This window comes from Anabrus simplex, chromosome 1 (assembly GCF_040414725.1).
Source record: "Anabrus simplex isolate iqAnaSimp1 chromosome 1, ASM4041472v1, whole genome shotgun sequence".
Classification (NCBI taxonomy): domain Eukaryota; kingdom Metazoa; phylum Arthropoda; class Insecta; order Orthoptera; family Tettigoniidae; genus Anabrus; species Anabrus simplex.
Window position 1 is genome coordinate 283,975,077 of NC_090265.1, and position 26,185 is coordinate 284,001,261.

General features: G+C 37.8%; 1 protein-coding gene across 1 annotated transcript in view; it reads right to left on the minus strand.

The window, feature by feature from the left end:
• Positions 1-26,185, minus strand: part of Slik (Sterile20-like kinase) — a 733,683-nt gene that overhangs the window by 257,996 nt on the left and 449,502 nt on the right. The window contains exon 13 of the mRNA XM_067159768.2: positions 21,331-21,509. Within this exon, the coding sequence (XP_067015869.2) occupies positions 21,331-21,509 (179 nt within the window). The remainder of the gene's footprint in view (positions 1-21,330; positions 21,510-26,185) is intronic.

Genomic DNA, 26,185 nt, shown 5'->3' on the forward strand with positions numbered 1-26,185 from the left:
ACATGTGTGCGTGAGAATTTAAGTTTTTAATTTGTCTTTTGGGTGTTTGCAGAAATAATTTGTTTTAATAGTGAACAATTACGGAAAGTCATTTATATCGCAAAACATTAACGTGTGAAGCATTTATAAGCGATTATGGGTAAATATAGAAACTATTCTGCGGGCTTCAAGCTAAGCGTAATTGCCTTCGCTGAACAGCACGGGAACAGAGCTGCAGAAAGAAAATTTTCTGTGAGTGAAAAGTTGGTGCGTGACTGGCGGAAAGTAAAAAACAAGCTAAAAAGCACAAACCCTTCTAGACGCGCATTTAGAGGTCCTAAAACAGCGAAGTTTCCTATAATTGACGAAGAAGTGTTTAGGTACGTCAGTGAAATATGTAAGAATGGCTGCAATGTATCATAAGAAATATTACAAATTAAAGGACAGGAGATAGCGCGCAAACACAACATACCGGTAACTCAGTTTAAGGCGACTTGTGGGTGGATTAAGGGGTTCATGCGACGACACAATCTGTCAGTGCGAAGGAGAACAACACTAAGCCAAAAGTTGCCTGCTGATTACACGGACAAGATTGTAAATTTTCACCGATTTGTCATACGTTTGCGCAAGGAAACTTCGTACTTGCTTTCTCAAATCGGTAATGCCGATCAGACTCCAATCTTTTTTGATATGCCTCGCAACAGCACTATTGCACTAAAAGGATCACGGAGTGTATTAATGAAAACCAACGGTAGTGAGAAGTTGCGATGCACGGCAATGCTAGCCATTACAGCTGACGGGAGAAAGTTGCTGCCTTACATCATTTTCAAGAGGAAAACGATGCCTAAGAATATACAGTTTCCCCGTGGAATTCATGTACGAGTGCAACCAAAGGGTTGGATGGACGTAGAACTCATGCTGGACTGGGTTAAAACTGTGTGGAATAGAAGACATGGTGCACTACTAAAACAACCAGCTCTGCTTGTTTTAGATAGTTTCCGAGGTCACCTCGTGAACGAAGTGAAGCAAATTCTCACTACAAATAAGACACGACAGATAGTCATTCCCGGTGGCCTAACATCTGCTTTGCAGCCACTAGACGTATGTGTTAATAAACCCTTTAAAGACCACTTACGTCGATTTTACGACGAGTGGATGATGAGCGGCGATCAGCAATTGACGCCCGCCGAAAATATCAGGCGTCCACCCTTGGACTTGTTATGCTCGTGGGTGAAGAAGAGTTGGGATCTTATACCACCTGAACTAGTCTCCAAGAGCTTCAAAAGGACTGGGATTTCGAATGCACTAGACGGTTCCGAAGATGACGCAGTGTGGCAGGGAGACGAAGAATCTGATACTGGTATTAACAGAGGCGAGGACGGCGCATCAGATAGCGAAACCTGCGATAGCGACACCGAAGATTTGGAATAAATTGCGTACCGGTAAGTCCGCATTTCACAACAAAGCGATAATTTTTTGCAAGTGTAATATTTTAACTTTAATACTCAAATTAATGACAAATTAACTTAATACGTTCATTTTTATTTTCAGGTTGGAAAAACGTTCGCCGAATTGTTGCGAAAAATTATGAATTTTGTTTTAGACTATTTTAATTATTTTGATGTATAAACGCGAGTATTACGTGCATCTTAAATTTGTATCAAATACAATTTAGTTATAAATACATATACTGGTATTAAATATTCATCGTATAATGGTCGCACCCTACAATTTTTTTTCGAAAATTTTGGTATAAAAAGTGCAACGATTATGCCATGAAATACGGTACATTCATTATTTAATTTTCCTTGTAAATACCTTCCAAACATTCAAGGTTGTCTTATATTTCAGGCCAAGATTGGAATATTTTATTAATGCCAAATTTAACAGCAACTATTATGATGTACAATACTATCTTCCATGTTACAGTACGAACACATTGTTTGATTGCTTCCTGTTAATTCATAAAGTGTTATAAATGTAACAGCTGGATCCGGGGCATTTAGTGCTATGCTCCAAAAATTGCTGGTTCCATTAAAAGTAGTCAACTTCTGAAAAGTGAGAAAATGTAAGACTTATAATGCAGTAGATATTGACATGTAAAGGGAGCTAATGGTACAATCAAATTCCCACCAAGGCCTCCACTACAAAATATAAAAACATCTAAATAACTTCTAAATAGCAAACCTGGCTATGTACGCCAGCTATAACAATCCATTCTAATTTAATCAGCAAGCACCAACCCATAAAGCACACTATCAACCACTTCCCCCATCAGAACTTTCTGCTCAGCTGTTCCACCATGACTACAAGACACCCCTTGCAATCTTAAGAACATGCTTAATAGACCTATTAATTTCCATCCAATCAATAGCTATTTCTCAAATAACATAGAATTTTAAGTTTTCCTGTCTGTTGAAACAAGGAATAAAAACTTAGAATGCTTTAAAATACCTGTGAAAAGAACTATTAGTAACAGAATGATAGGTTTCTTTCCACAAGAACATCCTCAGATCAAACCATGCATATACATGTACAATATTGTTTATGTTGTATAAGCTTGTCAATGACTGGGAATTGGTGACTTTATGAACAAGTGTGAGAATTATATAAATGAAGAAGTCCGCTATTTTCACTATAAATTTGAGAGAGTTTTCTGTACTTATCTTGGAACCAGCTCTGGCTTCACGTGTTACCTCCAGCGCACCAGGTGGATTGATTTCAGGTCACTGGCCTCGACTGTGGATTGCTAACATAAATACGTCTGCAGGAGAGAGAGAGAGGGGGAGGGAGAGAGAGAGAGAGAGAGAGAGAGAGAGAGAGAGAGAGAGAGAGAGAGAGAGAGAGGGAGAGAGAGAGAGTGTGTGTTTACGCAATGTAAACAATACTGTAAATATACTCAGTGGTCTATCTGGCCTTTGCGATCCAGTTCTCTGCAACCTGTTGCATTAAAAAAAATTCTGGAATACATCAGCCTCTCCCTAAACCAGAGTAATATAAAGAGATGTGTGCTATGGATTAGAAGACAGCAGGAATCATAAGTGCCATTACTTATTCATTACGGGAATATCCCAAATAAACCTGTAAAATGGGCACAAATAAAAAGAACATGCATCTTACAATGGGAGGTGCACACACAGACCAGAAAAAGGTATTGTATTTGCTGGCAACTGTCTGCTACACGTCAAGCCTCCCAATAGCTCTACTGGCAGGGGTACAGTACGAAATTTGATAGAGGACAGTGCTTGAGGATACGGAGGTTGAATCCCAATTTATTTTTTAAATACTGTTTTTCTTCTCTCCTTTTCTTTTTCCAACCGCCAATTGCCTAGGATTCGGCAAGGTTGCATACTTAACAGTTTCTACAGACTGATTTATTTGGCTCTGAAAAGGGCCAGTGGTATCGAGGCATGGAGCAGTGGTCTTCAATTATTTTTCTCGGGGGTCCAGATTGATGGTAATATTGCAATAAGGGGGCTCTGGGGTCCAGTCGTTCGTTTAAGACAGATGCTTGTCTCATTTATGATGATCATGTTGGATCAATGATCAAACGCACGTTAACAGAAGTGGCATGTTTCGTTAAGTTTGAGATGCAGGAAGTTCCGGCACTGGTTAAGCATTTCCTCAAGTGATCACTGCCTCCCACAAGGCCAACCCCTTGTCTATGTTGTGAGAGCTGGACAATGGCATGAAGTAGGCGATTGCCTGTAGGGGTGATGTACAGCTGGACTGCGTATGTACCACGACCGCTACGGTCATACAAGGGATATATGAATCTGATAATGCAGATAATTCAACACAACAATCAACTTCATCTCTATCAGTATCAAATGTGTAATTAAAGCATCAAACAGCAGCACCACAGATATCATCTGCATGTACATCTGATTTGGCAACAATGTAAAATCAGTTTATTTCATCAAAGATCACAATTCAGCAGCTGTTGGACCAAACCAAAAGGAAAATGACTACGTTCTTTGATGACATATCTGAAACAATGCTGAAAATGACCCAGAAATGAACAGAAATTAAGCAGGAAATTTTCAGCATTGCTAACAACAAGAAATTAGAAATTCTTTGAAAGGAACAAATGCAGGGAAACAAGGAGATAGCGAAAAGTCATTTCTCTAACATGAATTCCGCATATTTCGTTATCCATCACATTTTTTGCACCTGGCAATCTCCCCCCTCTCAACTCGTATGATCCTGGTGTAAGTATACCATCCAGAATGAATGGTGAAGAATCTCTTTACCAGTAGTCTAGCATAAGTACTGCAAATAAGATTAACACTGCACTGTTTAAACTGGCATTATTTTGTAACACGTATAGTGCTGAAAATAAGATGATTAAAACGCTATGAAACATACGGTTCACTTACATCTTTGTGTTTTCACTAATTAGTCGCACTTTCCTTTCACCATAGTAACCCATGTGCAGGGATCCAATCTGCCATTGGGGCCAATGACTTCCGATGTTAGGCCCGTTTAAACAACAAGCAGCATCATCATCATCATCATCATCAATCTGCCATTAATGAAATATTCTCAAAATGTAGCCCTGACCCTTGTAGCCTCGAAACTTCCATGGACCCCAACTTATGGTAGCGGAGCAAACAATAATTGCTCGGAACTTATCCTACTGTCTTTGTAACAATATACTGCTGGCACGTCATTGCGTAAATAGTTGTGTAAAATACAGACTGCCAACACAACTTTCTTAGCATTTTCTGGGTGGATATAGAGTATTCTATGGAGTACTCTGATTCTGGACAGCAATGCCAATGGCATTCGGCACTACTTAACGTGTTATCGACTGTGTCACACTCCTCACCTTTGTATTCCCTACCCAACCTCCCTTGATCAAGTCTTGTTCTTTTCCAACCCCGACATTTTATGCCTCCAAGGCCTAGTGGGTTTTTCATTTTTACCGCCCTTCATGGTCCTTCCCTTCCTTGCGCCAATACCTTCATTTTTGGAAGTGTCAGACCTCTTCAATTCTCCCTCTCATTACTGTTAGTGCACGGTGCTTACCAAATTGTACCTCCTCTCAAAACTATAATCACCACAACCATCACCTCATTCAAAAATGTCTTACGAATTTATGTTAGTCATTTCATAGCCGACCAAATAATATGTGAAACTCGCCTTCTAAAAGAATTATGAACCCAGTATCATTTCTAACTTTTCTTGTAAAATAATGTATTCGGAACATATTTCAGTAATTATTATTTCCAATGTATGCTTTTGCTGCAAATTTGTTGTGCAGTACAAGCATTTATTTCAGTAATTTCACTTATTTCAGTAATTATCTCCTCATTCAGATCTACGTCTCGAACTTGTGAGCACAGAGGCAATGAACACAGACAGAGATGCCAATATTTAAAGATTTAGTTCCATGGTCTGTTGCAGATAAAAGAAGGTTGTCATCATCATCATCATCATCATCATCATCATCAACAACAACAACAACAACAATTTGAAATAACACTCAGTCTGTATAACACTATTACTGTCACAAAGTGCAGTAAAAAGATACAAGAGCATCTTGCACTATCCTTCGATGCATCCATACTTGTCATGTCGTGTTTTTTGGTTTCTTAATTTGTGTTTTTCCCATAGTGTGGATAATCATCATGTTCTCTTATGTTTAACTAAACAAAATCACACTTGCATGTTTACGTGGAAGGAAACTCCATGGTGGAATGACAGAACAAAAACTGCTGTCCTGAACAAGAACAACATGTTCAGAAAATATTTCAAGGACCGGACAGACCATAATGAGGAACTATACAGGGTTGCTAAAAAACAAGCAAAACAAGTTGTTACAGAAGAATGAGAGAAGTGGTTGAATAAGTGGAGTAATGAATTGAAAGAAGATGTTAATGGTAATAAGAAAATGTCATATGAGATGATGAAAAACAGAAAAAGAGATAAAGAACACTCCAAATACCTAAGAGATGATAGTGAAAATCTGATCACTGAAGATGACAAGATCAAAAGAGACATGGAGGACTTACTTTGATGAATTGCTAAATGGGAATTACATGCAGCCTACACAAAAAAAAGTACCGGTACTATCTCATGCAAGCCTGCCTCTGACAACGGGTTAGACTTAACATGGAGTGATCTACAATATGCCTGGAAATACATCAAAACTGGAAAATAAGCAGGGGCTGATGAAATTAATGGAGAAATGATGAAGGCTATATGCATTTCTGGAAAACATTGGAAGCACAGACTCTTTCGTAATCTGGAAAGAAGGGGACATAGCAGTCGATTGGAAAACAGGCATCATAATTCCAATTTTCAAGAAAGGAGATAGAAAGAAATGTTTCAACTATAGAGGCATCACTTTAACACCTCAAGTTGGTAAACTTCATTAAAGAATTATAGAGAGTAAAATCAGACCCCTTATTGAAGAGAACCTCTTCGAAGAACAGTATGGGTTCAGGAAGGGGAGATCAACAACTGATTTAAACTTTATAGTCCGTCAGTTAATGGAAAAATACTATGAACACAACCAAGATTTGTGGTTGGCCTCTCTGGATATCAAGAAAGCATTTGATGCTGTGAAGAGAGAGAAGGTGTGGGAAACACTGAAGAAATTGGAATACAGGATGACATGATACACCGGATCAAGAATTTGTATGAAGATACCCGAAGTAAAGTCAAAACACCTGTAGGAATGACTGAAACCTTTGATATAAAATCTGGGTTAAGACAGGGTGGTGTTTTGTCTCCTCTTTTTTTCATCACTGTGATGAACGAGATTCAGAGAAAAGTTCACCAAACCACTGGAGGTAAGAAATTGAAAGTTATCTTGTTCGCGGACGATATATGCTTGTGGGGAGACTCTAAAGAAGACCTTCAAGAACAAATAAACTCCTGGACAGAAGCTGCTAAAGAATATGGACTCACCTTCAGCCAAGAGAAAAGTGAGGTTATGGTCATGAAGGGATACAGACAACCAATGGGACACATTGAAATGGAGGGGAAACAGCTACAGATGAACCATCAATTCAAATATCTTGGAGGTGTTATCTCTGATACTGGTTCTATAGAAAAGGAAATTTACCACAGAATTCAGGCAGGTAGCAACTTTTACAAAATAGTTAAAGACATAACATGGAACAAGAAAAAAACAACAAAATGTAAGAGAGTCATATATGAAACCTATTATGTACCAATCCTGACCTATGGTTCCGAAACATGGACCATGAGAAATAAAGATGTTAGTAGAATCCAGGCAGCAGAAATGAGATTTGTCCGTAGCATGATCGGGAAAACACGGAGGGAAAGAGTTTGTAATGAGGAAATCCGCAAGCAGGCTCAAATTGTAAGAGTGCAGGACAGAATAACAGTGCAGCGACTGAGACAGTATAGACATATGTGACGCATGGGAGATAACAGATTACCAAAAAAATGTATGATCTAAAACTTGAAGACAGAAGACCAAGAGGGCGACAAAGACTCAGGTACAGGGACATGGTGAAGATTGACATTCAACAGTGAGGACATACTTTGGAAAGCATCCAAGGAGAGAAGTTCAGAGACCGCAACTGGTGGAGAAGCCTCGTTCACCGACCCATCGCTTAAGATGTAATGACGTTGGATATGTATGTATGTATAGACAGGGTCGTAAACGACGCCAAATGTATCGTTCAGGTCAGCCTATGAATATGCATGACAGGGACTAAGACAATTGGAAATATGTGGAAGGTCTCAGATGGGAAACTCAGAATAAAGAATGATGGAAACAAGCCGTCAGATGTCAGAGCAAAACTAGAGATGTACTGACATGGAGAGTCTTCCTTTTCAAGAACACAGATGAAGAATTCTGATAAGGAGGTGAAAAAAACCTAAATAATACATGTCAGGAAAGTTGGGTTGACAACATTAAGACAGAGTGGTTCGTTCATAGCTCAGATTGTGTCATGGGAAGTCCAATCAGCTAACTTAATGGAGAAAATTACAATCCCTAGATATAAATTATGTTTCAGTTTACCATTATAATAGTAAGAATAAATATGATGGGCATCTAACAATAATTGAGACTGGACAAAGCAGTATTATTTCAAACGTCTTATTCCAAGAAATTAAAAACAAAAGAGTAATTCCAGTGATTTCAGTCAAGATCAGAGGGATTATTCCATATGAATCAATTAATTGCAGACTATAAACATATCTGAGGATCGAAACTGGCAAAAGGAAATTTGAACACCCATTCACAGTGATGAATCTGACAAAATACAACTTAATACTGGGAGCAAATTTCATATGAGCAACCATGTGGAAATATCATAAATGGACATTTAATGAGAACACATCTCAATGGAGAGGGATCATATGAACAACATGTGACAATTGGAAGTCATGAGGTCGAAGATTGTAAATATCCAATGGATCAGGCATTAGAAGATACCAGATTAAGAACCTTTGAGGGAATGGAAATGGAAGAGTGCGTTGAAGAAGCTCCATACAATCTGGATAAAATTGAGGACAAATATGAAGTAAATGGTCATCATACCAACATCAGGAAGATGCATTATTCAGAATTTTATCTCAATACGCTAATATATCCAAGGAAAAACCAGTGCAGATCTCAAATTTCCAACACAAATTTCTAGTTAATGATTGGACACTCTTCAAGTGTAAACTGTATCCAATTGCAGAAAAATATTCCTCTGAACTTAGAATCATTAATCAGGAGATGCTAGAGAATGGGATTACAATAAAGACGCCTATTCCATATGTAAATAATTTGGTGGTAATAAAAAGGAACAATGGATCATTGGGAATATGTTTGGATGCCAGACAACTCAATGAAAAATTCATTCCGGAATACAACCAATTGTCTCAAATCAACGAAGTTCTTAGAAGTTACAAGGACATGAAATACTTTTCAAGTCTTGACTTGATGTTATCATACCATCATATGATGTTGGAGCATATGTCTAAATTATTTAAGAGATTCAAGCTCAACAACACAGACGTCGTCTTTTGCAGACTACTGTTCAGTTTACGTAACACTGGGGCCACCCTGATACTAGCACTGGATAGAAATTTAACTTCAGAAGTCAGGAAATTCATTACTAGTTGCATGGATGACATCCTTGCTACCATAACATTTGATGTTCATTTAGTGAAACTAGAAAAAATGGAAAAAACTTGAGTGAAGCATGATTTAAAGTGAACCTCAGTAAGTAAAAATTTTGTTAGCCCGAGATATTGTTCACGAGACATATTACAGATAGGAGTAGATTCCATCCAAGCCTCATTAAAATTCAAGCCATGTCACTTTCAGAGACCTTTGAGAATGAATGAAACAATGAGAATAAGAATGAAACAATGAATGAGTTCCTTGGAGTGACGCAGTTTTTGCTATTCATCGTCCAGGATACAATGATGTTGTGGCTCCATTGCAAGATGTACTAAAAATGAACAACTGTTTGAAACAGAATGAAGATTGTGAAGAGGTGTTTCTCAATATGAAGAAATTGATTTCACATAATATGAATTGGGGTACTCAAATTTTGGAAACAACATTATTATTCAGTATGATGCGTCAAATAAATATTGGCTTAGGAGCTGTCCTACACTGAGAAGATTTAGAAAATAAAGGGCATATTTGGTATTCCTAAGTAGAAAGATAAGGAAACATACATGTAATTTCACCACCAACTGAGCTAGAGTTGTTAGCTATCATGTATACTCTTCAGCAGTAGTGAAAGATTATCTATGGGTATCACATCATTGTTAGGACTGATCATAAAGCACTGGTATTGGGTTTGAAAGCAGCAATGGCTGGTGAACGAGTGACTCGATGGATTTTTTCACACAGCTTTGTGACCTCGAGATAGAGCAATGTCCAGATAAGAATAATAGGCTATCATAAGTTATGATTTTCATTTCTGTGTTGACGTATAAATTATATAACAGGACTTAATTGAAGGATGTTCCACCTTTCAACATAATATATAATACATAATATTTATTAAGTAAAAACCAGTTTCGATTCCCTTGGAACCATTATCAGTTCACAGTAAATAAATAAATCAAAGGATCTTAACAACAATCAACATGAAATCTGCCTTTAAATACATTTAAAATGGTTGACATGGGTTATATGACATAAAACACATTAATATTTAAAGAATATCCTAGGATCCAGGTCACAGATAACTGCAGTGCATTTGCACAATGTTGACCAGCTTTAAGACAATGCACAAAAACTTGAAGTTGAGGAATACTGTGAGGTTCTGATTTGTTAGTGTGGATATAAAAATGTATGTTAAAATGTTCAAATATTAGTAGTTGAATCGTCGATGGAGGGTAAAAACATGTATCAAACTTGATGAACTTGTAATGTGCTGATGTTAATACAATTTGTAGTTAAAAGGATTAGCTGAGGAGTTGGGGGGAACATCCTTCATTGTTTTATAACATCTGCTTGGTTGTTGAAACTGTCGCTGTTATTGTTGTTGATGTAAAAGTTGAATGATGGTATGGCCTTGGTTGTATGGCACAGTATCATAAAAGGTGGATGTCTGAGGAAGAAGAAGAAGGAAAGAAATGAGAACTAATGTGTGTGTTCAGATTTAATTATTGGAGTACTTACTCCCTTATTCCTCGCTCTCGTTAACCTGCTGCTAGAAAAGTAGGAGGTGTGCACTCCTTGTATGTGTCTGCAAGGAGCCTATTGCTGGCTTTGAATGAGCGGGGGGGGGGGGGGCTGTGGAGGGGATCCAAGAGAGTAGGGGAGTGATCTGTTGTCACGCTGTTCTACATAGATACTTCTTGAGAATAAGGAGGTGGATGGCCTCGTAAAGTATGTTTGTTTTCTCGAGGCCTTGTAAAGTATGTCTGTTTTCTCAAGGCCATCCACCCCCTTATTCTCAAGACGTATCTAGGTAGAACAGCGTAACAACGGATCACTCCCCTACTTTCTCGCATCCCTTCTGCACCACAGTCAATCCAAAGCAAGACACCTCCCTCCTTCACCCCTTCACCTGCTTTCAAAGCCAGCAATAAGTTCCACGCTGTGACAGTATCAACAGTATTGAGCCTCCCCAACGACCTTTTGGATTGGTGTTATAACTATAGAAATTAGTGTCAAAAGGCTTTATGCTAATGTACTTTAATTTTTTTACGTAATGCGGCGTTCGCTCCTGTACTGAGTTAGTGCAATGTATCCGCTTAGCTGCGCACGTGTGGGGAGCTACCTGGTGTGACTGCTCTGAGCCCGCATGCCAAGGCGTCAGTTGGGATCGAGAAGCCATGATGTGTAGAAGTGGAAACGTTTGCTATGCAATGGCATGGTGTTTTACACTAAAACCTGGGTGAATTTCCCTTTAACGGGGATGTTTCCCCATTGAGCTTGTGGTTGACCTCCTACCATTTTCAGTAAATATCTTATTTTTGGTGAAAGCTTCTTCTGGATTCTTTGTGGCGAGATTAAGTTCAGTTGTCTCGTGGTGAACACTATCAACAATGACCAGGTTTGGATTTCCTAAAGTGTAATGTCTGAAAAAGGTACATACCTGTGCTATTATTTTCTCATACCCCGTGAAGAAAAGTTTGATGTACTTTCATCAGGATGAGCATAATAATAATAATAATAATAATAATAATAATAATAATAATAATAATAATGATGATGATGATGATGATGATATCATTAAACTCGGACTTGGCGTCATGTGAGCTAATGTGTTTCAAAAGATTGGTTCTTTTAACCAATTATTCTTCGGAGCGTGGAAAATGCACGGTGGACTGGTTTCGAAAATTTAATTTTAAAATTAATAATGTTCATTTCTGGCCAGTATTGTAATATTTTCGTGTGAACCAAGGTGGCTTTTCTTTCTGGGTTTGTAATTCTGTGTGCTTTTCTGCTCTGTTTGGTAAGTTTTCTGTTCTCCTGGGGTTTTTGGGTTATTTTTCCTTACGGCCCTTTATTTTTCTCCTCGCAAGGGAAGGAGGCTTTGCGTTGTTTTCGGTTACGTTAGCAACAGGATGTTGATTGGATTGTAATAATATTTGCTTTACGTCCCTCTAACTACTTTTTCGGTCTTCGGAGACGCCGAGGTGCCAGAATTTAGTCCCGCAGGAGTTCATTTACATGCCAGTAAATCTACCGACACGAGGCTGATGTATTTGAGCACCTTCAAATACCACCGGACTGAGCCAGGATCGAACCTGCCAAGTTGGGGTCAGAAGGCCAGCGCCTCAACCATCTGAGCCACTCAGCCCGGCTGATTGGATTGCTCTTGGGAATTGGATGGAGTGAACCGATACGCGTGCTTTGAGTTGTTCTCTGTAAATATTTTTGGTTTGGTGTATCTTGTTGACTATGTTTGATTTTCGTTAATCCATTTTTAAAGTATGAACTATCTTTTCGTTTGGTTGCGGCGTGTGTGCAAATTTCTCCGTTAAATTTTTACTTATCTTGGGAACAGCCCCTTGGTGGTAATGGTATTAATTACTCGAGGTGCCGAAGACAAAGTGATCTCCTTAGCATCTAACTGAACAGTAATCTTATTTACTGAAACTAAAAGTTTGTTTGGTTTATTTTATTCTGGTGATCGATCACATTTTATATTAGCTATTAGTAACTTCTGGTAGAAAGGTATGGAGGTCAATATTTTCCTTTTTTCCCCCCTAATTTATTGCTTGCAAATCTTTTATTTATTATCAGTTAAATGAATATCAACATATTTTCTTTAATTTTAATGAGTTAATCAATATCAACATATTTTCTTATTTATTGGTTGGAAATCTTTTATTTATTATCAGTTAATCGATATCAAAATATTTTCTGATTTAGTTGTAAGTTATTTTACTATTTACATTTAATTTTATTCCAACATGATATCGAATTTATTTTCTGGACAACATTTTTTTTCCTTTTCTGAATTAATCCTAGGTTTTACTCAAATTTGACTTCAATTTGGGTCCTTTTTTTTCTTGAAGTTGTTACATCTCATTCAGTACCAATGAAAGTTACTTTATGTCACCAAGGTGGTGTTTTTCATTCACCGTTTTCAACGGAGCACTGCCACTGTCTCTTTTGGTAATTGTAACTACGGCCTTAAGCCGCTTCCCTTCTCTGCTTCTGGTGTGTATTTTTCTCCCTTTGGGTTATTTTTAAATGTATTATGTTGGTTTTGACTATGTTTTCTCTTGCTCTTTCTTGTATTCGCTTTATCTCCCTTCAGGGGCGAATGCACTACCAACCTTCTCATTTGGGAGCATTCCTCCTAGGTGTGTAAGGTTTTTCTGCCCATCGTCCAAAGGGCTGGTTTGGTAGCCTAGAGGACATTGTCGGTTAGAACGCAGACACAGACGAGCAGTGTACCTCCTACCTTTCGAGTGGCAGGTTAATGAGAACGAGGAATAAGGAAGTAAGTATCCAATAATTATATCCGAATACACATATTACTTCTCATTTTTTCTTTCTTTCTTCTTCTTCCTCATCCACCTTTTAAGATACTGTGCCATACAACCAAGGGCATACTATCAATCAATTTTTACTTCAACGACAATAACAGTGACAGTTTCAACAACCAAGCAGATGTTACAACCAAGGATGTTTCCCCAACTCCTCAGCTAATTGTTTTAACTACAAATTGTATTAACATCAGCACTTCACAAGTCCGTCAAGTTTGATACATGTTTTTACCATCCATCGACGATTCAACTACAAATATTTGAATATTTTAATGTATGTTTATTATATCCACAGTAACCAATCAGAACCTCACAGTATTCCTCAACTTCAAGTTTTTATGCATTATCTTAAAGCTCTGTTCAACACTGTGCAAACACACTGAAGTTACCTGCGACCTGGATCCTAGGACATTTCTTAAATATTAATGTTTTATGTAATATTACCCATGTCAACCATTTCAAATGTATTCAAAGGCAGATTTCATGTTGATTGTTGTTAAGATCCTTTGATTTATTTATTTACTGTGAATTGATGACGATTCCAAGAGAATTGAAACTGGTTTTCACTTAATAAATATTATGTATTATATATTGTGTTCAATGGTGGAACATCCCTCAATTAATTCCTGTTATGTGAATAATAGGCTAGCGGACATACTGAGTCAAAACCTACGGAAAGAAGGGAGACCATACATTATCTCAAGCTTATTCTCTCAGAAGAAGAATGTCTGGAAAGACTGAGAGAACTTCACAAACTTCAAAGAAGAGACCTACTTTGGCAAACATTATACATGTTGTACAGAAGAAACCTGCAACACTTATCAAAGATAAAAGGAAGACTGAATATGAGTATGGAATTTTTATGAAACTGATCAATAAAGAGCAAAGTAGATTACGTATTGTTGCTCTGGCGGAACTACACAAAAAACTTATTTGGCACGTGCATCGCATTACTTTTCATGGAGGTATAGAAAGTGACAGCTACCATCAAGGAGGCATTCACATGGAAAGGACTTTGTGATAATGTAAGGAGTCTCATCAGAATTTGTGACATGTCAAAGGGAAAGATATAATTCTGCTTTGAACAACATCAACCCATTTCTATTCTTCCCGACAAACCTAAAGAAATGTATGCTTTTGACATAATTGGTCTTCTCCCCACAGCTCAAAAAAGCCACATGAATATTGCTGTGACTAGATATTTTCTCAGAGTAAGTATCCTTACAAGGACTAACCCCAAACAAGTTATTAAAAGACTGTAACACCATGTAATACCTAAGAATGGTAAACCTAGGCAAATTCTGGCAGACCGAGGAACTCAGTTTGTCTCACTTGGATTTCAAGAAGCTATGCAAGGTCTAGGAATTCAAAATGTATTCTGTTCAGTTGTACAACTTGTTGGAAATCCAGTTGATAAAATGATAAAAGAAGTCACCAAGTTTTGCCGCCTGTATTGTCATGAATGTCACTGGAAATGGCTGAACATTATCTCAGTTATAGAAGAGTGTATCAGAGGCACAGTTTACGAATCAACCACACAAGTACAGGACAGTTGTTCACTTCGACATTTATCCACTACGTTCTTGGAATTCCAAAGTAGGAAGAGTGAAAAATGCTAGACCTACACGTAAAGAAGTCACTAAAAGCTCCAAGGAACAAATGAGAAGACAAACTTATCAATGTCTGAAATGGGCATCACAGCAAAAATTCCAAGAATCTTTGAAGGTGGATGACTTAGTTCTTGTCAGAAAACCTGCGATATCTAACCCAGCCACAAACGTTTTTAAAAAATTTGCCCACTTGCATATAGAACCTTATAGAATCAAAGAATTTTAGGAAACTAATGCTTACAAAATTAAAAGTTTGGATGGATGCCATAGCAGTATTTATAATACTGCAAATTTAAAACTATACCATGTGATGCAGCAGGATGAAAAGCAAGGTAAATGTGTGGATCAAACTGACTCTGAAAGTGATGAAGAGCTAGTCCTGGCAGTGGAAAGGTAATGTTTGGATTGCTAGAGGCAAAACAAGAATAATAAGGACAAATTAATATTAATGATTAGCCTGACCACCGAGGAAAGGAATGCTCTGAAACAACAGAAAGAATTAAGAATGGAAAGAGCTCTATTATTCATGCGAATGAATGACACGTTAACCCCTGAAATAATGAAAGGTCCCATTGAAAGCAAATATGTTATGGAAAAATATATCGACATGGAAGACATATGGTAATGTTACAAACAGGTAATGTGGAATTCTATGTTATGAACTGAAGGCAGTTTAATAGGCGATCTTTGAAGTTGTTGGAAGTTATGAATTTCATAATGATCCTTTTTTTTTTTTTTTAACGTCGCACCAACACAGATAGGTCTTATGGCGATGATGGGACAGGAAAGGCCTAGGAATGGGAAGGAAGCGGCCATGGCCTTAATTAAAGTACAGACCCAGCATTTGCCTGGTGTGAAAATGGGTAACCACGGAAAACAATCTTCAGGACTGCCGGCAGTGGGGTTCAAACCCACTATCTCCCGGATGCGAGCTCACAGCTGCATGCTCCTAACCGCACGGCCAACTCGCCCGGTGATGATCCGTATTGACAGGCAATCATGATTTTCAAAATAAGGAAAAATCCCCCTACTCAATACACATGTTACGTGATGCAAGTTATATTAACCCTCTCCCACCCATAGCGTAGTAATGCGTAGCGCGAAAGCTTAGGGCCTCCCGCCCATAGCGTAGTAAAGCGTACTTGTATTTCTAGTCGCATGTACGAGCCATCTATCGGCCGATAGACAAATATAACTTACTGTTACTAGCATGTACACTTCCTAGAGACCAAGGATATTAGTTTTCTTCTTTTAAAACCTTAGCAGGCGTATTAGAACACGAAATACGGAAGGCAGTGACATATTGTAAACAAACACGTCGACGTTTAATTTGCGTGAAAATATTTTATGCGATAACGACATTGAACGTTTGGTGAACGATAATCCTGACTGTGGAACTGTTAGTAGTGGCTCAAGTGAACTCAGTGAACTGGAAAGTGAAAATGAAAATGATGATATTTCAGGAAATGACGACGTACACATGCGTGATGACATAGATTGAAAGCCTAACTTTCAGTGGACAAATACATTGTCTTAAATATCTGCATTATCATAATGATGGCTGAAAATAATTGCTTTAATTCTGGGGAAAACATGCATTTTAATAAGGGCGGGAAAGGGTTAACATTAAAATTTCATAGCACTAGTTTCAACCTGCTAAAGGTCATCTACAGCCATTATAACTAGAAACTGTCAAATCATATAATTAATACACAAAACACATACACACTTTACAAAGGAAAATAATATTCTAATATCTTGTAATGTAAACATATATACATTTAAAATACATACATACATACATTACATACATTATCATTATAGACTGTTATGCCTTTCAGCCTTCAGTCTGCAAGCCTCTGAGAATTTACTAATCGTCGCCACAATCTTCGATTTGCAGCTAGTGTTGTGGCCTCATTTAATTCTATATCTCTTATCTTTAAATCGTTAGAAACTGAGTCTAACCATCGTCGTCTTGGTCTCCCTCTACTTCTCTTACCCTCCATAACAGAGTCCATTATTCTCCTAGGTAACCTAACCACCTCCATTCGCCCTACATGACCCCATCACCAAAGCAGGTTTATGCGTACAGCTTCATCCATCGAGTTCATTCCTGAATTAGCCTTTATCTCCTCGTTCCGAGTACCCTCTGCCATTGTTCCCACCTGTTTGTACCAACAATCATTCTTGCTACTTTCATGTCTGTTACTTCTAACTTATGAATAAGATATCCTGAGTCCACCCAGCTTGCGCTCCCGTAAAGCAAAGTTGGTCTGAAAACAGACCGATGTAAAGATAGTTTCGTCTGGGAGCTGACTTCCTTCTTACAGAATACTGCTGATCGCAACTGCGAGCTAACTGCATTAGCTTTACTACACCTTGATTCAATCTCACTTACTATATTACCATCCTGGGAGAACACACAACCTAAATACTTGAAATTATCGACCTGTTCTAGCTTTGTATCACCAATCTGACATTCAATTCTGTTGAATTTCTTACCTACTAACATCAATTTAGTCTTTGAGAGGCTAATTTTCACACCATACTCATTGCACCTATTTTCAAGTTCCAAGATATTAGACTGCAGGCTTTCGGCACAGTCTGCCATTAAGACCAAGTCGTCAGCATAAGCCAAACTGCTTACTACATTTCCACCTAACTGAATCCCTCCCTGCCATTTTATACCTTTCAGCAGATGATCCATGTAAACTACGAACAGCAAAGGTGAAAGATTACAGCCTTGTCTAACTCCTGTAAGTACCCTAACCAAGAACTCATTCTACCATCAATTCTCACTGAAGCCCAATTGTCAACATAAATGCCTTTGATTGATTTTAATAATCTACCTTTAATTCCACAGTCCCCCAGTATGGCGAACATCTTTTCTCTCAGTACCCTGTCATATGCTTTCTCTAGATCTACGAAACATAAACACAACTGCCTATTCCTCTCGTAGCATTTTTCAATTACCTGGCGCATACTGCAAATCTGATCCTGGCAGCCTCTCTGTGGTCTGAAACCACACTGGTTTTCATCCAACTTCCTCTCAACGACTGATCGCACCCTCCCTTCCAAGATGCCAGTGAATCAATGAGATACCTCGATAGTTGTTGCAATCCTTCCTGTTCCCTTGCTTATAGATAGGTGCAATTACTGCTTTTGTCCAATGTGAAGGTACCTTACCAACACTCCACGCTAATTTTACTACTCTATGAAGCCATTTATTCCCTGCCTTCCCACTATACTTCACCATTTTAAGTCTAATTTCATCTATTCCTGCTGCTTTATGACAATGGAGTTTATTTACTATCCTTTCCACTTCCTCAAGCATAATTTCACCAACATCATTTTCCTCCTCCCCATGAGCTTGGCTGTTTGCAACACCACCATGATGATTTTCTTTTACATTGAGAAGATGTTCAAAATATTCCCTCCACCTCTCCAGTGATTCCCTGGGATCTATTATGAGTTCACCTGAATTACTCAAAACAGTGTTCATTTCCTTTTTCCCTCCCTTCCTAAGATTCTTTATTACTGTCCAGAAAGGTTTCCCTGCTGCTTGACCTACCTTTCCAGGTTATTACCAAAATACACACTTTAAAATTCAAGTTTATGAACTGTTATGTAAATATGCAGAATAAAATATAATCATCACATTCTTGGCTAGTAGAATTATAGTACAATTAATTCTGGAAACATCTAGGTGAGAGATTATGTCATCTGACATGTTGTTTGGCATTTAACAGATTCCTTGCCTGATATTTGTATCATTAAAATTATGGTGTGCAAAAACCACTTCCGCTAAGGGGACATCATAAAACTAGAAACATCAGATCAAAGAAGCCCAGAAGATAAGCCGGTTATTTGTTGTCAATAGGGATAAGGCTAGACATGACAGATGTCCCCTCTAATTGCACTGCCAAATGTGTGTTATGTCCATCCTTATTGACAACAGCTACTTGTGCTTATATAACTGCGGTCACTGTTAGAAATACAAAATCTAGAGTTAGGTTCAGAAATGAAATCACCGAGCCATTTAAAATTCATATGGGTCTTCGACAGGGAGATGTATTATCCCCGTTGTTTCAAGTTATGAATCTCATTTTTTGGTCCGTATTGAGTTTCAATATCATATTAAAATCTAATTTTTATTTTTAAAGTTTCCGCCTTTCCAATACAATATATTTTCTTATTACATTAGAAATTTTACATTATTGTTAATTTCATAAATGGGACATATTATATTTTCATGATTTTGAGGGAGAAACATGGCTGATGATGCCCATAATATAAGGGCAAAACACATCCCATTTATGAAATTAACAATAATGTAAAATTTCTAATATAATAAGAAAATATATTGTATTGAAAAGGTGGAAAATTTTAAAAATAAAAATTATATTTTAATATTATATCCCCATTGTTGTTTAGTTTTGTTATCTCGCATTTGCTGACGACCTAGCATTATTAGCAAATAGTACTGAAGAAGCTAAATTTCAAGTAGAGGAATTGAAACGATTAGCAGCAAAGGTTGGGTTGAATATTATTTTGAGAAAACAGAAATGATGCCATCTTTTCAAGTTGACACTTCACATATTATGTTAAATAATACTCAGAAAATAAAGGTTGTAGACAAATTTAAATATCTTGGTGAGATTATAACTTGGAATGCTAATGAAAAAGCAGCCATACGTAGCAGAACTCAAAAACTGAGACGAGCACAACAAATTATTATTATCGAAAACGCGCACATACCGTGCAGAGTACCATTATATTTACATTTACATTACTTGCCTTTGCTAAAAGCTACGATGGACTTATGTCTATTCCTGCATTTTACAATATGGTATCTGTCACAGAATTCCAAGCACAACTCACACACACATTCGTCATTTGGTTTGGGAAATAATTTGTTGCAGCACACCTTGTGGTGGAAACCATGGATCGCCAATCTCGTCGCCACATGTCGCATATCATGATAAGCTTCCATCCAGGTCCTGTCTTGCATAGCAGATGTTGCATAGAAGTCCTCCGGTACGTTGTTTTTTTTTCTCATGCAGATCTTGTATAAGCTGCATAAAGCTGGTACTAGCTGGAAGTATGAGCTCACATCTCAGATCCTCTATTAAGAAGGTCTCTCTGGTAAGCTCATACACTAGCCTCGATCTTGCATTCTGTGGGACTCCTAAAATTCTCTTCAGGTATCTAGCCTTTACCCGCTCCAATTCTTCCAGCTGTTTGTACGTGAGGTATTCTCCCACTAATTCTAGGCCATACGTCAGAACAGGTAGTATTTTTAACCTAAACAGGTCCATAGCTGTGCTAATCGATAGTTGTGTGATGTTTCTGATTTCATACATAGCTCTAGTGGCTGCCACTGCTCTAGATCTTATATGTAAACTAATACTCTTTCCCTTTCTTTGAAGTGTGATACCTAGATATTTAATATTTAATATTTAAAATTACCTGGTTGAGTTACAAGGAACAATCTCTTTCAATTAATGCTAAATTTTGACATTATTACTCCGTCATTAAGCCAGAAGCAACATATACAAGGGAAACATCATTTATACTGAATAACCAATCAACAGACAAACTGCAGAAAGTTGATAGAAGAATTATTTGGATGATTATTAATAATAAAAAAAATAGCAGATTGATGGCCAGTGGAGACTTTTGCCAAATTCAGTTCTTTACATGGAAAGTGAATTGATCATTGACATGATGCGAAAACGGAGGATTGCATTCTCTGGACACACATACCGCTTACCAAATATTATACTCCTGAAACAACTTTTTGATTTCTGTTGGAATAATAAAACAAAAACCACATGGTTTAAAGAAATACAAATGGATTTAGATGAATTGAAAATTACTAAAGATCAAATTGAAAATAGAGAAGAGAAATGGGTTCTATATAACAAGTGCACAAGACTATCATTGAAAGTATCACAGCATAAGCAGTGTGTTATACCTGCAGAAGAAGGGCTACAAGATCATCTAGAATAAAGTTTTGGGAAAGGAAAAAGTTGCCATGTGTTAAAAGCTGAACTTATTTTTGAAGACTTTGTTATACAAGGTTTGAGTTTGGTGTTCTAATGTGGGCTAAACAGTGTAAATAAATATATAATGGTTAAAAAGAGCTGCTTTTCTTATATCTGGCAGGTGCCAAGATAGACAAAGCTTACAAAATAATTAAGTAATGAAGGGATATTATAAAGGCAAAAAAATAATTAATCAACATGAAATTGAAATTCTTCCCAACAGTAAAATACTTCAAATAGATATTTACCTATCTACAACTTTGTTTAAGGAAGACGGAGGAGTTCTCTGACCACCACTACTCCTCGTTGATCCACTCTCTGACTGCGATCTTGATTCAGAAGCTGAGCCTGAACCATCATACAGTTCCGAAGATATGTGCTTCTCTTTCAAAGGTGATGTCCTTGGTTCACTCCTCTCTCTCTTGTTCTGAGAAAATAATAATAATAATTATTATTATTTTATGTATGAAAAACATAATACACTACATTAAAAGTTTATAGGTATTATCATAATGAATAATATCCACATAGTAATACAGAACATAGCAACTACAGTAAAAGTAACTTATAGAAAAAATAATTAGTACTAGAGTTTGAGTCACAGAACAGCAAGAAATAACTGTTGTTAGTTATCTTTTAATTTTTATGATGAATTTGTGAAAGATCAGCTTTTAGGAATATTAGCAGCAAGAAAAATACTGTGCTGTGGAGATGAGATAACAGGAACCTTCTGTGCTACCATTAAATATACAAGGGAAAAGAAATCATAATGTGGACAATACCAAAGAATGAATTAGACAACATAGAAGATGACAAGAGACAGAGAGAAATGAACTGCATTCAACAATCTCTGAATAGGAGGTATAGCTGATCTGAACTGACTATGCACATAAATTTAGTCTGTCCATAGAAACTTGAGAAAGACTGTTGCCATTGTTCCCTTTTTGTTTTGCTAGTAGCTTTACGTCGCACCGACACAGATAGGTCTTATGGCGATGATGGGATAAGAAAGGCCTAGGAGTGGGAAGGAAGCGGCCATGGCCTTAATTAAGGTACAGCCCCAGCATTTGCCTGGTGTGAAAATGGGGAAACCACAGAAAACCATCTTCAGGGCTGCCGGTAGTGGGGTTCGAACCTACTATCTCCCGAATATTGGATACTGGCTGCACTTAAGCGACTGCAGCTATCGAGCTCGGTGCCATTGTTTCAATAATTTACATTGTATTTTAGAGGTTTCCTTAATTAGTAGAGCTTTAAAGACACAATTTGATATGAATTACCTTGTTTCAATGGTAGCCTGTATGAGATTGGTTTCTCTAATAAATGGAATATACAAGTATACAGTGACCACCAAAAAAAGAGTTGACAGCAAACCCAAGCAAGACACGCCCAGTGAGCTGATGGGAAGAACAGGCTGTATTCTGCCACTCATGGAACAAGCAAGGAGATACCTGGTAGGAGACAATAGCTTCTTTGTCCCATCCTCTGTCCTGTAAGGATTGGCCGTAGGCAGAGCTCTTTACCTGTGCTAGTGAAATAAGTTATTTACTTATCACACTCGGTAATTGCGATTATAAAGCCCATCATGGTTAAGTACATCATTGAGCAGTGAAGCCCATCATGGTTAAGTACATCATTGAGCTACAAGTGTTCGTTACCGAAACATATCACTTAAAAAATAAATTGTATGATAGGTGTGTGCGAAAGTATGGCAAATGATTTTGAAAGTTCTATACCATCAAAACCATTTGCTCATGCTTTGTTTCAAAACTGGTGCACAAACGTATCAGTCTTAAACAGAAAAAAGTCTTATAAAAAAAAAGGTCTTAAGAGACAAAAAACTTGCAGATATACAAACCAGACTTCAGGTTAACCCTCGTATACTGTCTAGTCATTCAGCACACAAGTGTGGTATCTCTCTCACCTTGGTGCTGAAGGGGCTTAAAATTCTGAATTCTTTTCCCAAGAAAACATGTTGACTGAGCAGGAGAGAGATTCCACCTACTATCAGCAAGACAATGCTATGGCCCATACTGCATGTCATTTTAAAGCGGCAATTAGAAACTTTCATTGACCGGAGAGATTATGGCCAGCTTATTCACCAGATCTCAGTACAAGTGACTTGTTATTTGAGGGAAAACCTAAAACAGAAAATCTAATGGAACAATCTGCAAACAGCTGACGTCCTAGAAACAAAGTTATGGTTTTGTAATTCCATCTTTGCCGAAGAGAACAGTAGCTACCTCCAGCGGGAAAGACTGGAAGGGTTTTGGAGGAATACAGCGTTTTTCCTGTCAGATAGCTATGTGCGCCTTGATTGAGTTTTGAAACAAGAATAATAGTTAACACCACCTTTCCAATACTTATCTTTCCTTATATTTAGGAAATAAACATTACAACAGGCGTTGTAAGATAGGACATGTTTCGCTTAACAGTCGTAAGCATCATCAGCCGAAATTCGGCCTGTTGTAATGTTTATTTCCTAAATATAAGGAAAGATAAGTATTGGAAAAGTGGTGTTAACTAATATTCTTGTTTTAATGTTCATATCTGATGTCCAATACGGTCTACAATGAGATTTATTACTTGTAATTGAGTTTACCGTATAATCTTGTTTGGTGATAATTAGGGAAGGGATTTTTATTTTCTTATGTAAATACATATTTTCAATTCTTGTTCTTGTTGTTGTTCTTCTGTCTTCTACATTAAAGGGAGGTTGGAGGTCATCCTGGTGATTACAGATTTGTAGTTTGCTGCATGGAATAGAGTGTATGTACCTTTTTGGTGCCAATTCTGCGTGTTATGCAACCAGACACCCTTCTTCCGCCATGTTTGTGTGTGCCTTCAATTTGAGTGATGTGTCAGAATTACTGTAATTTCTGCTTCTTAATTTTCAGAAGAACTTTTATCTGTGTATTCACATGCTTCAAAACTTTAGTATCTGCCATCCTTTCCATCCATGAGATATGAAGCATTCATCGATACGTCCACATTTCAAATGTTTCTTAACAGTTTGCACAAATCTGAATTGAGTGTTAATCCTTCCATACCACAGAAAAGTGTTGAAAACACACAACATTAATAACTGGTTCGATGGAAGGCAGTTTGGGTTTAGGAAAGGTTATTCCACAGAAGCTCAACTTGTAGGATTCCAGCAAAATATAGCAGATATCCTGGATTCAGCAGGTCAATTGGACTGTATCGCGATTGACCTATCTAAGGTATTTGATAGGATAGATCATGGGAGACTACTGGCAAAAATGAGTGCAATTGGACTTGACAAAAGAGTGACTGAATGGGTGGCTATGTTTCTAGAAAATAGAACTCAGAGAATTAGAGTACGTGAAGCTTTATCTGTCCCTGTAATAATTAAGAGAGGAATTCCTCAAGGCAGTATTATTAGACCTTTATGGTTTCTTATATATATCAATGATATGTGTAAAGAAGTGGAATCAGAGATAAGGCTTTTCGCAGATGATGTTATTCTGTACAGAGTAATAAATAAGTTACAAGATTGTGAGCAACTGCAAAATGACCTCGATAATGTTGCGAGATGGACAGTAGGCAATGGTATGATGATAAACAGGATTAAAAGTCCGGTTGTGAGTTTCACAAATAGGAAAAGTCCTCTCACTTTTAATTACTGCGTTAATGGGGTGAAAATTCTCTTTGGGAATCATTGTAAATACCTAAGTCTAAATATAAGGAAAGATCTTCATTGGGGTAATAATGATGATGATGATTGTTGTTTTAAGGGGCCTAACATTGAGGTCATCGGCCCCTGATGGTACGAAATGAGACGAAATACAATGACAAAATAAAAATACAAAATCCTCCACTGACCAGAATTCAAAACATGAGGACGAAAAATGAACGGATAGATATGAAGTTAAAACTATCAGTGGAGACGACCCGCAATACCTCAGTCTCAGAAACTGACGGAAAGTAATAGTAATACTGATCAAGGGGCTGCTTCTATAGCTCAATATTAAATCGATGATGCTTGCGAACTAAAAGGGTCCAAAATATAGGTCATCACACTCTCATAATGGTACCTATCGCTTGGAAAGTAGAACCATGGTATTTGACATGGTGCGGTACTAATCAACAGTATCGTAGACTCGCGGTATTCCACACATTATGGTACTACTCACAGGTAATGAAATTCGCACAGGTAATACAGACCTATGGTGTTTCACACATAGCGGCGCCATTTACAGGGAACGCAAACCTATGGTTTTCATCACATACGTGTACTAACCACAGGGACTCGTACTATCCCGTGGTGTTCCTTATATAGTGGGTACTAATCATAGGAAAGCCAGAACCCTGGTGTCGCTCACATAGTGCTACTAATCACAGGTACCATAAAAACCTGACCACACGGTGCTCCTGATTGCTACTAATCACAAACCTATTTGGTACCTAACATAGTGGTACTACGCTCAAGTAATAATGACCCATGGTGTTCCCCGCGTGGTGGTACTAATCACAAGTAGTTTCATGGTTCTAATCCAATCATCCCTTGGTCGCCCCTTTTAGTCGCTTCTCACGACAGGCAGGGGATACCGTGGGTGTATTATTCGTCTGCCTCCCCCACCCACAGGGGGTGTGTGTTTGGTCCGCGAGAGGTTTTTTATTTCCCTCAAGTCCGCCGGCAAGCCGGTTAGGACCCCCCTAACCGCCACCTGGGACGCGCCACGTGGGCGTATCACCTCTCCCCCTGCTATGCATCAGGGTAATCACATAAATATGATTGTAAATAAAGGGTACAGATCTCTGCACATGGTTATGAGGGTATTTAGGGGTTGTAGTAAGGATGTAAAAAGGGAGGGCATATATGTCTCTGGTAAGACCCCAACTAGAATATGGTTCCAGTGTATGGGACCCTCACCAGGATTACTTGATTTAAGAATTGGAAAAAATCCAAAGAAAAGCAGCTTGATTTGTTCTGGGTGATTTCCGACAAAAGAGTAGCGTTACAAAAATGTTGCAAAGTTTGGGCTGAGAAGACCTGGGAGAAAGGAGACGAGCTGCTCGACTAAGTGGTATGTTGCAAGTGATAAATATCATTATTGATCCGTATTGAAGATGCTACATGTA